At 40.2% G+C, this 13462-nt stretch overlaps 2 protein-coding genes across 5 annotated transcripts in view; one reads left to right on the forward strand and one right to left on the reverse strand.

The window, feature by feature from the left end:
• The window catches only part of Cep68 (centrosomal protein 68), a 22508-nt gene extending 18530 nt beyond the window's left edge, over positions 1 to 3978 (forward strand). For all 4 annotated transcript variants that reach the window (XR_013111742.1, XR_013111743.1, XM_034509120.2 and 1 more), the window contains one exon: positions 571 to 3978. The gene's annotated coding sequence lies outside the window, so the exon portion shown is untranslated. The remainder of the gene's footprint in view (positions 1 to 570) is intronic.
• The window catches only part of Rab1a (RAB1A, member RAS oncogene family), a 27254-nt gene continuing 17057 nt past the window's right edge, over positions 3266 to 13462 (reverse strand). Inside the window, exons 3-6 of the mRNA XM_034508480.2 lie at positions 11998 to 12093; positions 7135 to 7230; positions 5634 to 5765; positions 3266 to 5485 (exon numbers count right to left, since the gene is read on the reverse strand). Of these exons, the coding sequence (XP_034364371.1) occupies positions 5288 to 5485; positions 5634 to 5765; positions 7135 to 7230; positions 11998 to 12093 (522 nt within the window). The 3' untranslated portion in view covers positions 3266 to 5287. The remainder of the gene's footprint in view (positions 5486 to 5633; positions 5766 to 7134; positions 7231 to 11997; positions 12094 to 13462) is intronic.

Genomic DNA, 13462 nt, shown 5'->3' on the forward strand with positions numbered 1-13462 from the left:
CCCATTTAGCACGTGTCTCCAAGCATCTCTGACAACACAAACATCTACAAAGCCCAGTTACCTGCAGATCTCTAGGCTACAAAGGGCCTTCACAGATCATTCTCCAGAGACGGGGATGACACAGCTTAGAGACGTAACATCTAATACTGGGAATGAGATAGAAGCCAAGAGAAGCAGGGTTGCCTGGTGCCTGTCCTGGGACCTCTGCTACCTGTCACTTCAGAATCCCACAATGTACTGCATTTTTTTTTTTTTTTGAAACTTCCTCTTACAAAACGTTTATTAAATAAATCTCAGTGAGCAAATGCTGGAAATCTGTCAAGAGCAGAGACTCCAGCAGAGGGAGGATGGTGATACAGACCTGTAATCTCAGCCTTCTGGAGGCTGAAGCAAGAGGATTGATTTATAGAAACCAGTCTAGGCTACATAGCAAGACCATCTTTTTTTTTTTTTTTTTTTTTTTTTTTTAAAGTAGTAAAGGGGACTTGTATTTGCATCAAAGTGAAGTAGATGTGGTAGCACCATTTCTGCCTCTGCACCATGACTAACAGGTGCTGTTCTCTCTTGCAGGCAGAGGGGGGACCATCAGTGAAGATGGCACTCTGGGAAGAAAACTGAAGAACCCCTTGTAAGGGCCATGAAACAGTTAAGGCAGGGGAAAAAATCAACTTTAACAGACTTTAAGATGCCTTTCTCTCTGAAGGGTTCTTGAGTTACTGTTTTCTTTTACCACGAATCCCTCCAAACTAAGGCCTTTTCCTTTGGTGCTTTTCTACCAAAAATATGTGGCTTTACAATTATTTGATAAAATACTAAGACTTGTGGGTCTCATGTACCCCCTTCTGTTTAACCAGCAGATAAAATGTGTTGAGGCCATTTACAGAAAACTGCTGAAGAAGAAGGTTCCAAGTACTTGGGGTTCTCAGGCATAGAGGGTGGGATCTAGGAGAGGAGAAATGTTAGCGGCCAGAGCTGTGGGGTGAGGTCAGCCCACAGTCCACAGGGAGTGAGGACTCTACAGCGTCCCTTGGCAGCATTCTATCAGTGCCACCTGTAGTGGTTAGTCTCCACTTCAACCATATCGAGAATGCCTCAGGAGTTGGCCTGCTCTGAGCTGCAGGCTTTTGCTTCCCTCTGGGGCACTCGGTCCGCTCCCTCTTTCCCTTGGAAGACTAGTCAAAGGAAGAGAATGGGTGGGAACGGCCACACGGTCTGATCCCTACTTAAATTAAAGCAGCTGTGGTGATGAAAAGGGGGGAGGGAGTCTTTGTGGTCTGGGATGGGTAGTACCTTGTCAGGAAGAAAAAAATTGTATGGACCTCTATCTATCTAGGTCCATATCTATCAGTTGTTCAAAGCATCAGTTACAGCTTTTGAAGCAAAGTGTTTATATGCTGGCTACCACAAATTCCACAAAGTATCAAAGGTGGGCTTCTCAGCTTTTAAAAAAAAAAAAAAAAAAAAAAAAAAAAAAAAGCTATTTAGATAAGCATGTACATGACTTTAATCCTAGCACTTGAGAGTAGTTCTTTGAGTTTGAGGCCAGCCTGGTTTGTTAATTAGAGTCCAAGCTGGCCAGGGCTTTATAAAGAAGAAAAGATTAGCTATTCAGTAAGTATATATAAAATACAGTATTTTCACATGCCTGCTGCTACACAGCATGACTTACCATAATGTTTATGGGCATGACCCAAATTAAAAATTTTATTGTTACTGGTTTGGTTTTGGCTTTTTGAGACAAGGTTTCTCTATGTAAGAGAACCCTGGCTGTACTGGGACTCCCTCTGTAGACCAGGCTGGCCTCAAACTCACAGAGATCCACCTGCCTCTGTCTCCCAAGTTTTGGGTTTAAGGTCATGTACCACAACTGCCCAGCTCAAATTAGTTTTATTCTGCCATCTCATAAGTTAAGCTTATTTCTTATACTATACATGATGCAAAAAGTGCTTTCAAAAAGGCTAAAACAAAACTTTTCTAGCACATAATTAGGTTAAATGTAAAGCATCCTATAAAACCTAGAATTGGTTAAAAACACATCTTACCTCTTTGATGTTTAAACTGCCTTCCCACCAATATGTTAGGAGCCCTCAGGTATTAAACCCATTTGACAAGCATGAAAGCCAGGGGAGTCTCTTCGAGAGTAGCCAGCTGCACCAACTAAACGCAGAACGGGGCAAACAGGGCACTCCGCTTCGTTCATGTGTGATTACAATCAATTCAGCTGACGGTGGACATGGTTTCCCAGCAGAGGACTTGCCTGAACACAGTCTATGCTTTTGCTCATCCTCTTTGTAACAAAAAGATAAGACTTTTTTGTAACTAAAGGGTGTAACTGTGACCTTGGCTGTGAATGCCATTTAGGAATATCAACACAACTGTTAATTATATCTTCTGGTGTGTGTTACATTTGAGCTAAACTTGTCTCAGCCTCAGATGTCACCGCCATTTCCATGTGCAAATGTGGCCAGGCTAGACTCAAATAGCCTTTTTAGAAAATTTATAAATGGGTCTCTTACAGTTCAGTGAATTCACAGTAAAGTAGCATCTCAAGACAGAGTTCTTACAGGTCTACAGCTAAGCTCTAGCACAAAACAAGAGAATTCAAACACAGGCTGATTTGAAACTTAGATGGAACCCAAAGGAGACATAGGGGTACAAGGTATGGCCAGATATGTGCTGAGGGAACTTCTAACAGGAAGTTAGGGTGAGCCATGGCCACTTAGAGAATGTGCTTCATGTGCAAGTTACTCTATGGCAGTAATTTCTTAAAATACATCAAGGGATAGTTTTTTATTATGTGAACAAATTAGAGCCCCCAACAGTCTTGTAATGTTTATACTTGAAAAATGGGTTCTTTCCCCCTCCAAAACAACAATTATCAACACATATGTAAAAGCAAATATCGAAGCATGCTGAAATGGTCTGGGAAGCCCTCATCTTGCTGCCAGTGGGGAAAGAGCACTAGAATTTTACTTTACAAAGTCTGTAAATATATTTATATTAAAAATAAATTCAAGTAATGTTTTCTGCTAACAGAATGAGCTGATAGTTTAAACAACTTGTGCTTGGCATCATTTCATCTTATATTGGTTTTGTATCATTTAGTTATGATAGAAAATAGTTTATGAACTCTTTCTCCCTTTGTATCGACAAGAAAAAACCCCAACAGCTACAATACAAAAGATACTGACCCAATTACTGGTGAGTTGAGGAATTTCCAGTTACCTTTTTATATATAAGGATGAATAGACCCGACAAGCGCATCTATAATACAAAGTAAACTATGATTTTATTGTGAAATTCTCATAGATGGAAAATTAAATTGAATATTTATTCTGTCCATTTTTCATTTTACAATAATCTTCCCACTTATTTTTGTACCATGTATTTCAATTGTCTGTTTAGTGAAAAATAAACCTGTAATTTTTGGCTTATTTTTAGTTTAATATTTTATCATTAAAGACCCCATAATAAAATGTGTTGTCAACAGCCACACCCTAGGCCCCCAATTGAAGAATGCTTGGCTGCTGCTTAAACCAAAGGAAACAATCTCTAACCTTTGTCACCTTAAAATGCTAGTGTCTGCAAGACTTTGTTTCCCACAGTAAGACAAAAGCAAAGTCTAGGATCTCAAAGGTCCTAGTTAACAAAACTTTCACACATGCAAAATTTCACCGAAATAAATATATTATTTCTCCCATCATTCCCATCTAGGGTTCATATTTTCAGTTATTTTGGGGGGATAGAATTTCTACAATTAGGGCAATCAACATTTCCTGCTTTCTAGTCTAATGCTTAAACTCTCCTCCAACATGAGTCTTACAATTGGAAAGGATAAATAAAGTTGATGCCTCAAGTGGAAGCAGGAGGATTAGGAGTTCAAGGCCATCCTTGGTGACAAGTGAAATTTGAGGCCTCTTGAGCTATGAGACACTGTCTCAAAAAATAGGTTCGTCTGAGACATGCCTTTAATCCCAGCACTTTTGAGGAAAAAGCAGATGAATTGGGGGGGGGGGGTGCCAGCCTGTTATACATACTTAAATTCCAGGCTAGCCAGGGCTACCTAGTGAGATCATGTCTCAAAAAATAAAAGGGACAAAAGCCAGGCATGGTGGCGCACACCTTTAATCTCAGCACTCAGAGACAGGTGGATCCGAGTTTGAAGCCAGCCTGGTCTACAGAGAGAGTTCCAGGACAGCCAGGGATACAGAGAAAGCCTGTCTCCAATAGCCAAAAAAATAAAAAAGAAAAAAGAAAGAAAAAGGTGTGTGTTCCATCAGACTTGGCATGGAGAGACGCCAGCACGTATTACCAGATCACTGCCTATGAGGAAGCGTGTGCTGCTCTCCATCTCTACCACAGATGCATGGAGCAGGGTTGCTGGTGAAGCCACTTCAGATGGTTTGGGCTGGAGATGAAGCGCTAGGAAGCACACATTCTTTCCATACAGTTTGAGTTCCTTGAACCAATGAAGTTGGTGAAGTCTCTACACAACATAAAAGCTTCTCTAGGTCACTCATCAGACCTATTACTAGAAAGCAATCACTGGATGCTGTGCTATTAAGACAGGTCTACAGTGCCCTTGCTGCACACACATGGCTGTTGAGTATAATGCAAAGCTCTAGTTCCCTTTAACCATAGGAATTAAAACAATACTTATCACCATACAGTTTGATATTACTTCCAATAAGTACAATATTTATTAAACATATCTTCAGTTTTGTTACATAGTGTGCAACAAATTACAATATTCTGCAGCCACAAATTATATGCAGAGTATGAAGAAACTATTAATCAGATAGTGTAATCTTTCCATTTATAACTCTACCAGGAAGAACTAGCAAATCAGATCTTACATATAACGTCTCACTAAACTTTATGCATGGAAACTGACAGACACTGGTTGTGCTGTTTGATACAAAATGGCTGAACTTCATCTTCAGAAGACTAAACCCAACATCTAAACATGCCAATATAAACATCAAAACAAAATATATTCTAACCAACCACGGGAAACGATCTGGTATCAGGAAAGCAACAAGGATTACACACATTATTTTATAAACCAGCACACAAAGGTTTAAAACAGTTCTGAAAATGAAGTTAGCTGTCTTGAGTCAAGGGAATAAAAAAAAAAGTCAGTATTGACCATTGACAATCTCTGACCTTGTGGAAACGGTAAGAATCTGTTGTAGTGCAGCTACATACAGTACAATTCAGGCAATTTGTTTTTCACTTGGGTTCAGATTGCGAATTCATTGCTGTGAGAAAAGGATGGAGGCGGATTTTAGCAGCAGCCTCCCCCTGACTGCTTGACTGGAGTGCTCTGGATTTTAACATTGGACTTCTCTGCACCACCAGCTGTTGCTCCAGGACCCATTCGTTTTTTAATCTCCGCTGCCATCGTCATGAAAGACTGTTCTACATTAGTTGCATTCTTAGCACTGGTTTCCAAAAATGGAATTCCAAGGGAATCTGCAAATTCCTGAGAGAATAGAAAGGCACAATGAACAATGGGAAATCTTTCTGACTCAGTCTGCTACTGCCTTCTGAAATGGGAATGGGGCACTAAGTTCACTGGCTTTTAAAGAGGCAGTCCCCATAATTCAGTGAAAGTCAAACCTCATACATACCTTTGCTGTTGTGTAGTCTACGACTTTCTTTGTGGTCAGGTCACATTTGTTCCCTACCAACAACTTGTTGACATTCTCACTAGCATAGCGATCTATCTCCTGCAGCCACTGTTTAACATTATTGAAGGACTCCTAAGGAGAGAAGAATGGTGATCATCACCTGAGAAGCGCTTGAGGCCACTATTAGCTGTAACTAAGGAAAGAAATCAACTAACACCCAGTTAGTGGTAAGAAGGACTCAAAGCCTGACATGAAAATAACTTATCTGGAAGGGGGAACAGTGGAAGCTTAATGACAGGCAAGACCAATTTTAAATTGAAATTTTAAATATTGACAAGACCTAGCTTCTGAAACAGTAAAATTCTGGTTTATGAGTGGATGCATTGGCACGGCTTTAATTCCAGTACTTAGGAGACAGACACAGACTGATTGATCTCTTGAGTTCCAAGCCAGCCCAGTCTACAAAAGCAGCTGCAGGTCAGCCAGAACTACACAGTGAGATCCTGACTCAAACCAAACCAAACCAAACCAAACAAACAAAAAAAACTGATTATGAAGAATAACAGTGTCACTATTATTATTTGGCCTAGGGTGCGCCTTAATGGACAGTTTGCTGGGCATACAGAAATCCCTGATCTTTTGTTTTTCTAGACAGGGTTCTTCTGTGTAGTCTTGGCTGTCCTGGAACTCACAAATCTGCCTGTTTCTGCCTCCCAAGTGCTGGGATTAAAGGCGTGTGCCACCACAGCCTGAAAGCCCTGATCTTAGACCCCACTACCAGACATGGGATGGGGAGGAGAAATCTACTAAAAACCAGGTAAGAATTTTCCCTGTTTTGTTTCTCACATAAAAATATTTTACATTAGGCTGGGCATGGTGGTGAATGCCTTTAGTTCCAGTGCTTGGGGACAGAGGCAGACAGATCTCTAAGCTTAAGGTCAGCTTTATCTATAAACAGCCAAGACTATAGAGAAACTCATCCTAAAGAACAAACAAAACTTATGGTACCCGACTACATGTTTAAAATTAGCAAGTTAGGTCTGTTTTGGGTGTTTGCTTTCCTGAGACGAGATCCTGCTATGTTGCCTAGGCTGGTCTCAATCTCGTGAGCTCCTAAGATCCTATTTCAGCCTCCCAAGAACTAGAGGCACATGATTCATGCTAATGTAGCATTTACTTCCCCTATTCATATTCGCTTATCTTTTGCTTGTAATGGTAAATCTCTTAAGTTATCTCCCAATTAACTATATAATTCAGATACTTCAGATTTAACATTTGCTACAAGAAAATGAGTTATTGTTTTTATTTCTTGAATAGTAAAAATAAATTTCTGACCAAAAGTTGTTATAGGGCTGTTCAAAAGCATTCAAGGGTGGCCTGTCTACATAGTGGGTTCAGGTTAGCCAGAACTACACAGTGAGATTGTGTCAAAGTCCACACACATACACAAAAAGTAACCTCCTACTCTGTTGGTAACACATAATATTCTCTAGAAACTTACCTGATCTGTCACATCATAGACAACTATGATGCCATGGGCTCCTCTGTAGTAACTGGAGGTGATTGTTCGAAATCGTTCCTGGCCTGCTGTGTCCCACTATAAAAAACAATCAGGAAAGGCAAACAATTCCATTAAAACATACTTGGGGGAAAGTAGAGAGAAAATTGTAGATTATTAGGACTTGAAATGCCAGCAGTATTTAATGCTTACATTATTAAACTGCATTGTAAGTACCAAATATGTTAAAATCCAGAAGAGAAGATAATGCCTATGATTTAGTAGGTGGTACTGATACCCAAATTCTAAATTCTTTGAGAACATAAGCTATGCTAGGCTGTCAGTAAAAATAGAGTCCAGAGCCCTTCTTGGCTGCAGCTACTTGTCACACGCCAGGCTCTGGCATGCTCTAGTGTAACAAGGAGGTGCTATCTCAGTCTGAGCAAAAATAATGTAAGGAAAATGTTTCTAAACACCTTTAAAACTCATTTTTTTTTCCTAAGTGGAGAAAGGGCATGGAGAGATGGCTTGATGATTAAGAAGGTATGTTGGTCTTCCAGAGTGCCGGTGTTCAATTCCCAGTACCCACATTAAGTGGTTTGCCAATGCTTCTAACTCTAGCTTCAAAGGCATCCAGTGCCTCTGGTTTCTTCAGGCACATGTATTCATATATACATAAACTAAAATATTTTTGAATGGGGAAAGGCAGGCAAGATAGGCCAGCAAAAACTATGGAAACCCAACAGTCTGAAGTCGATCCCTAGAACCCATGATAGAAGGAAGAAACTATAAGAAGTTGTCCTCTGGCCAAGAATGGTAGTTAATGCCTATAGTCCCTGCACTGAGGAGGCAAAGGCAGGTGGGGAGCTCTGTGGGTTCAACACCAGCCTCATCTATACAGCAAGGTCTAGGCCAACTAGGGCCATACAGTGTGAGACCCTCTTTCAAAAATAAAAATCTTCTGACCTCCACAGATGTGCCACACACATGAAATTATTAATAGACTTTTTTTATTTTGTTTTGGTTTGGTTTTTCAAGATGGGGTTTCTGTGTAGTCCTGGCTGTCCTGAAACTCATTTTGTAGACCAGTCTATCCTCCAACTCAGATCCACCTGCCTCTGCCTCCCCAGTGCTGGAATTAAAGGTGTGCACCATCATGTCTGGCTGATAATTATCAGCCATAAAAACTTTGTAACTCATTTTAAGGATACCTTAACATTTAGGCACACATGCTAGCAAGCAAACACACACACACACACACACACAGACTACATTTGGGGAAATGTGAGAACTAGATATAAGATATTAATGTTAATTTGTTAAACATAATGGTGCAACAGATAATAAAATGCAGATGCATATTAATTACTTTATAGTAACAGGTTTTTTTACAAAATCGGGCATAGTGGTGCCTAACTGTAGTCCCAGCTGCAGTGAGGAAACAGATGCAGGACTACCACAAATTCAAAGCCAGCCACAGCTACATAGTAAGCCTGTCTCAAAACACCTCCAAAGCATAGAACATTAACAAATTTCCAGATAATAAAGAAAGCAGCCGGATGTGGTGGCACACGCCTTTAATCCCAGCACTTGGGAGGCAGAAACAGGTGGATCTCTTAGTTCAGGGCCAGCCTGGTCTGATAAATGGTAAAGAGAGAGAGAAAAGAAAAAAAAATGGCAAATAATATTTAAGGTTAGCAGCTACTTATCTAAAATCCAAAATAAAACCAATACTGGCTTTATTTCCTTTCCCCGCTCTGGGGTCTTCCAACCTGACTACTCTATCAGTGAAGACCTGGTCATCACGACTAAACATAAAACATCAAAGGAAAATACTTAGAGCACTTGGAAGAAAAAAACCCAGCCCAACAAGCTGAAATGCAATGGGTTAGACACACAATTTTGCATTTAAATTTTTATAACACCAATTCACAGAATATTCTTTCCCTACCTCCCCCACCCCTCTGATGTGTACACATTTTCTTTTTGTATGTATGTACAGTGTGTGTATGTAGAGACCTAAGGCTAAAATCTTCTTGGATTACACTCCACCTTACTCACTGAGGCAAGATCTGTTGGTGAACAGAGCTCATGGAACAGCTAGCAAAGCTATCCCTTGCTCCTGTAACCCACTGTCTCTCCTTCCATGGAGTACAGGCGAGTGGGCTCCCATGCCGACACAGCGTGTTCATGGGTGAATTCAGGTCCTCACATTTACAAGTACTTTTTCTACTGAACCATATCTGCAGCCATATATACCCTTTTTACACATATCCCCCAAATGAAAAACCAGCAGACCTAAATCCTAATGTCCAGACTACTCGGGAATGAGGATAATGCAACAACAAATGCACACGCATGCATTCCATTTGCATTCTTTAGTAGATTAACAATAAGCACTGAGTCCCTGAAGTCCAAGGAAGAAATTTTATTTTGTTTTATTTTTATATGTGTGAGTGTTTTGCCTGCATGTCTGTGCACTAAGTGCATGCCTGTTGGCCACAGAGGCAAGAAGGCACTGGATCTCATGGGGCTGAAATTACAGTGTGTGCAGCATAGGTGCTGGGAATTGAAACCCCAGTGCACTGAGCCACCTCTCCACACCCAAAGGGAAGAAATTTTTTAAGAAATTTAGAAAAGTTTGTCTCATATGGTATCATACTGTATTTTAGGAAACCCTTTTTATAAAAGGTACTTGAAAATGCAAGGTTCCAAAAACAACTCCAAAAAGGAATGATCAACTGAGCAGGAAGAAGGGTGAGATCACATCAACATGAAGGTCGGATGCCAACAGAAAAATAATTAACCTGATTCACACAGCTTCAAACTGCAGAGGAATTCCAAAAAAAGTTAAAGGACACTGGCTCCAGCCCAATATAAAGAATGGATAGCTAGAGCCATTTGTAAACTCAAAGTAGCTGCTTTTGAAAATGGTGAATTTCCTAAATATGTTTATGTAACAGCACCAGATAAGGAAAGAAAATTCCTACTGAAGATGAAATTGAGTAACCTGCAGGATCCTTTCCAGACAAAGGAAGTAACAAAATTAAAATACTTCAAATATACAAATCCTGTAGAGATTAATAACTACATATGCTATTGCTACCTAGGCTGCAAGCCTAAGTGGATATTCTCTACAATAGTGTATCACATGGTACATCATGCAGTAGCATATCACAGAACCCACTGAGCTGCTGTTTCCAAGGACATAAAGGTAGACACATAGCAAGAGCCATGTGATCCTCAAACCTACCTCCTAAACTAGTAAACCAGGTGACAGTGCAAGGGCTGGAGCTGAGCAAACTTGTTATTTTTCTAAGTCAAGATCAAAAGGCTTGGCATATCCCCATAACCCCAGCACAGTAGAGAGGCAGAGGCAAGCAGATCTCTGAGTTTGAGGCCAGCCTGATCTACAAAGTGAGTTCCAGAACAGCCAGGGCTACACAGAGAAACTCTGCCTCAAAAACCCAAGAGAAAGAGAAAAGAAAGAAATATCAAAATCAAAATAATAATTTTGACTCAAACTTCAGGACTTCAGCACAGAGCAACACCCAACCCAATTCCATGAAAAGAGCAATGGTCTTCAGTGTTCCTTTACACTGAGCCTGCTCTACAACATACTGATTCTTAAAGATTAAAACCCAACTTAAACAAACAAACAAAAAGCCTATTTACTTAACTGTGTGTGCATACACACTCACATGTCCATTTGTGTGTCTGTATGTCTCCGTGTGTGTGATGATACTCATATTGAGAACACCCTTGCCATGGCACGCACACAGAGGTCAAAGGACAACTTGCAGGAAGTTATTTCTCTCCACACAGGACCACATAGGTCCTGGGAATCGAACTCAGGTCATCAGCCTTAACTGATCAAGCACCTGCTGAGCTATCATGCTGACCCCATGATTACTTTTCTCTCCTTTAAGTTCACAGACATGCTGGCAGTACCTAGACTCATACTAACGACATAAGCATTCAACTGGAGGTAGGAGTGAAGGATGGATAGCACAGAGACACATGTTGAAGATGGAGAGCTATGGTTCACCAACTTGGCTCTCCTAGACAAACAATTCTCTGAGCATCCTTTTTATTTTTTTAAGAGTAAAGCAAGCATGCTGGGCAGTGGTGGCGCACACCTTTAATCCCAGCACTTGGGAGGCAGAGGCAGGCAGGAGGATTTCTGAGTTCGAGGCCAGCCTGGTCTACAGAGTGAGTTCCGGACAGCCAGGACTACACAACTACACAGAGAAACCCTGTCTCGAAAAACCAAATAAATAAATAAATAAATAAATAAATAAATAAATAAATAAAGAGTAAAACAAGCATATTTAAGAGTTTCCTTCCAACAAAATTCTGTGTTTCTACAATTGGAATATATGATCTTTAAAAAGGAGAAACACCCACAGAACTTTATCTTTAAAGCATGAGCAAAGAGGCTCCCCAGATCCCTTCTAACATGCGCTAGCACTCAGCACAGTAAGAGACACACAGCAGATGCCATGTAACGCTCACTGTGAAACAAGGAAAGCTCAGACTTCTGACTTAACAGAAGAAAAGGCTGACTTGATGTGATGATTAAGTAAAGTCTGCTTTACAAACAGAATTTCAACAGAGAACCTGAAATGGAGCGCCACATAGAGTACAGATCTAGCATATGGGAGACCTCGGGTTCAATCCTCCAAATAGATCAACAAAAGGAAGAAAGAAGGAATTTCAATGAGAAAAGAAAGCCTGGGAAATGTCTTCTGGTCTAAAATCTGAATCAATGCATGACTCTTAAGAAACTTTATATCCAACTTTTGTTAGCATACTAAATACATATATAACTGTACATTTACCAAAATAATTTCCAAGACTACTTACTATCTGAAGCTTGATTGTTTTCCCGTCTAACTCTATAGTTCGTATCTTGAAATCCACACCAATTGTGCTGATGTAGCTTTCCGTATACGTATCATCCTGAAGGAGGAACAGTTAATGAAGTCAGCGTTTAACTGAGAAAATTTGTTAAAGTTTACTTGCATTTTAAACAAAGTTTGTAACATCTGACTCCGTCTTGTTTTGTGTTCTAATTATCTCGTTACAAAATACTAATTATTTAGAAAGTTTCTTTTTACTTTGAGATATTTTTCAAGTGTTCTTTATTTTTTTTCATCCATCTGTGACAGTCTGTATATGATCGGCCCAGGGTCACTGTGTGGGTGGGTTTTAAAACCCTCATCCTAGCTGCCTGGAAGGCAATATTCTGCTAGCAGCCTTCAGATGAAGATATAGAACTCTCAGCTCCTCCTGCACCATACCTGTCTGGATGCTACCATGTTCCCACCTTGATAATAATGGCCTGAACCTCTAAACCTGTAAGGCAGCCCCAATTAAATGTTGTCCTTATAAAAGTTGCCTTGGTCATGATGTCTGTTCACAGCAATAGAAACCTTAACTAAGACAACGTCTTTTGGTAAATTCTTTATGTATGTCAGGAAAAGATTTTGTAATTGTCAGAGCTTCCCTACCCCCCATGTGTTTTCCTAACTGCCAATCAGTAAAGTTCTTGTACCTCAAACATCCAATTCATTAACCACAAATCAATGCTCATTTCATTTTTCTCTTAGGGATGTACTCCAGAGTCTGTTTTACATCCTGGTTGAGTTTTTAAATTGAAATTTAATGCATGTAAGGATCCCGTTCAGTGTGCAACTCAGTCGTTTTTAGTAAACACAAACTGTACAACCATTGTTTAATTCCAGAATATTTCACTACCCCAAAAGGAAACTCATTAGCAGTTTCTACTTCCTTTTCTCTTGGAGATCATGGCAACCAAACCATTTACTATCCCTGGAGATTTGTCTAGAGAGCATTTCATAGACATGGAAGTCCTGCTGGTAGCTCATGCTGGCCTCAAACATGAGCCTCCTACTCACATTTTGGAATCCTGAGATTGTAGGCATACCACACCTTACTCAGATTAATAGTTGGTTTTTTAAAATATATATTACTTTATTAAGTTGCACATAATGGCACACACTTTTAATCCCAACACTCAAGAGACAGGGATAGGCAGATCTCTGTGAATTCATGGCCAGCCTGGACTTTAATAGTGAGTTCAGCAAAGGGTACATAGTGAGGCCCTGTCTCTAAAAATCATTCCATGTATGTGTGTGGACATGTGCATGCCTAGTGTGTACATGTGGAGGTCATAGGACAATCCTTGATAGTCAGCTTTCTCCTTCCACCCTATTAGTCCTGGGGACAAAGCTCAGGTCATCAGGCTTGGCAGCAGGCATCTTTACCTGCTGACTCGTTTCACCAGCCACAATTCTTCTTTTCTTTT

Source organism: Arvicanthis niloticus, chromosome 7, assembly GCF_011762505.2.
Source record: "Arvicanthis niloticus isolate mArvNil1 chromosome 7, mArvNil1.pat.X, whole genome shotgun sequence".
Taxonomy (NCBI): Eukaryota; Metazoa; Chordata; class Mammalia; order Rodentia; family Muridae; genus Arvicanthis; species Arvicanthis niloticus.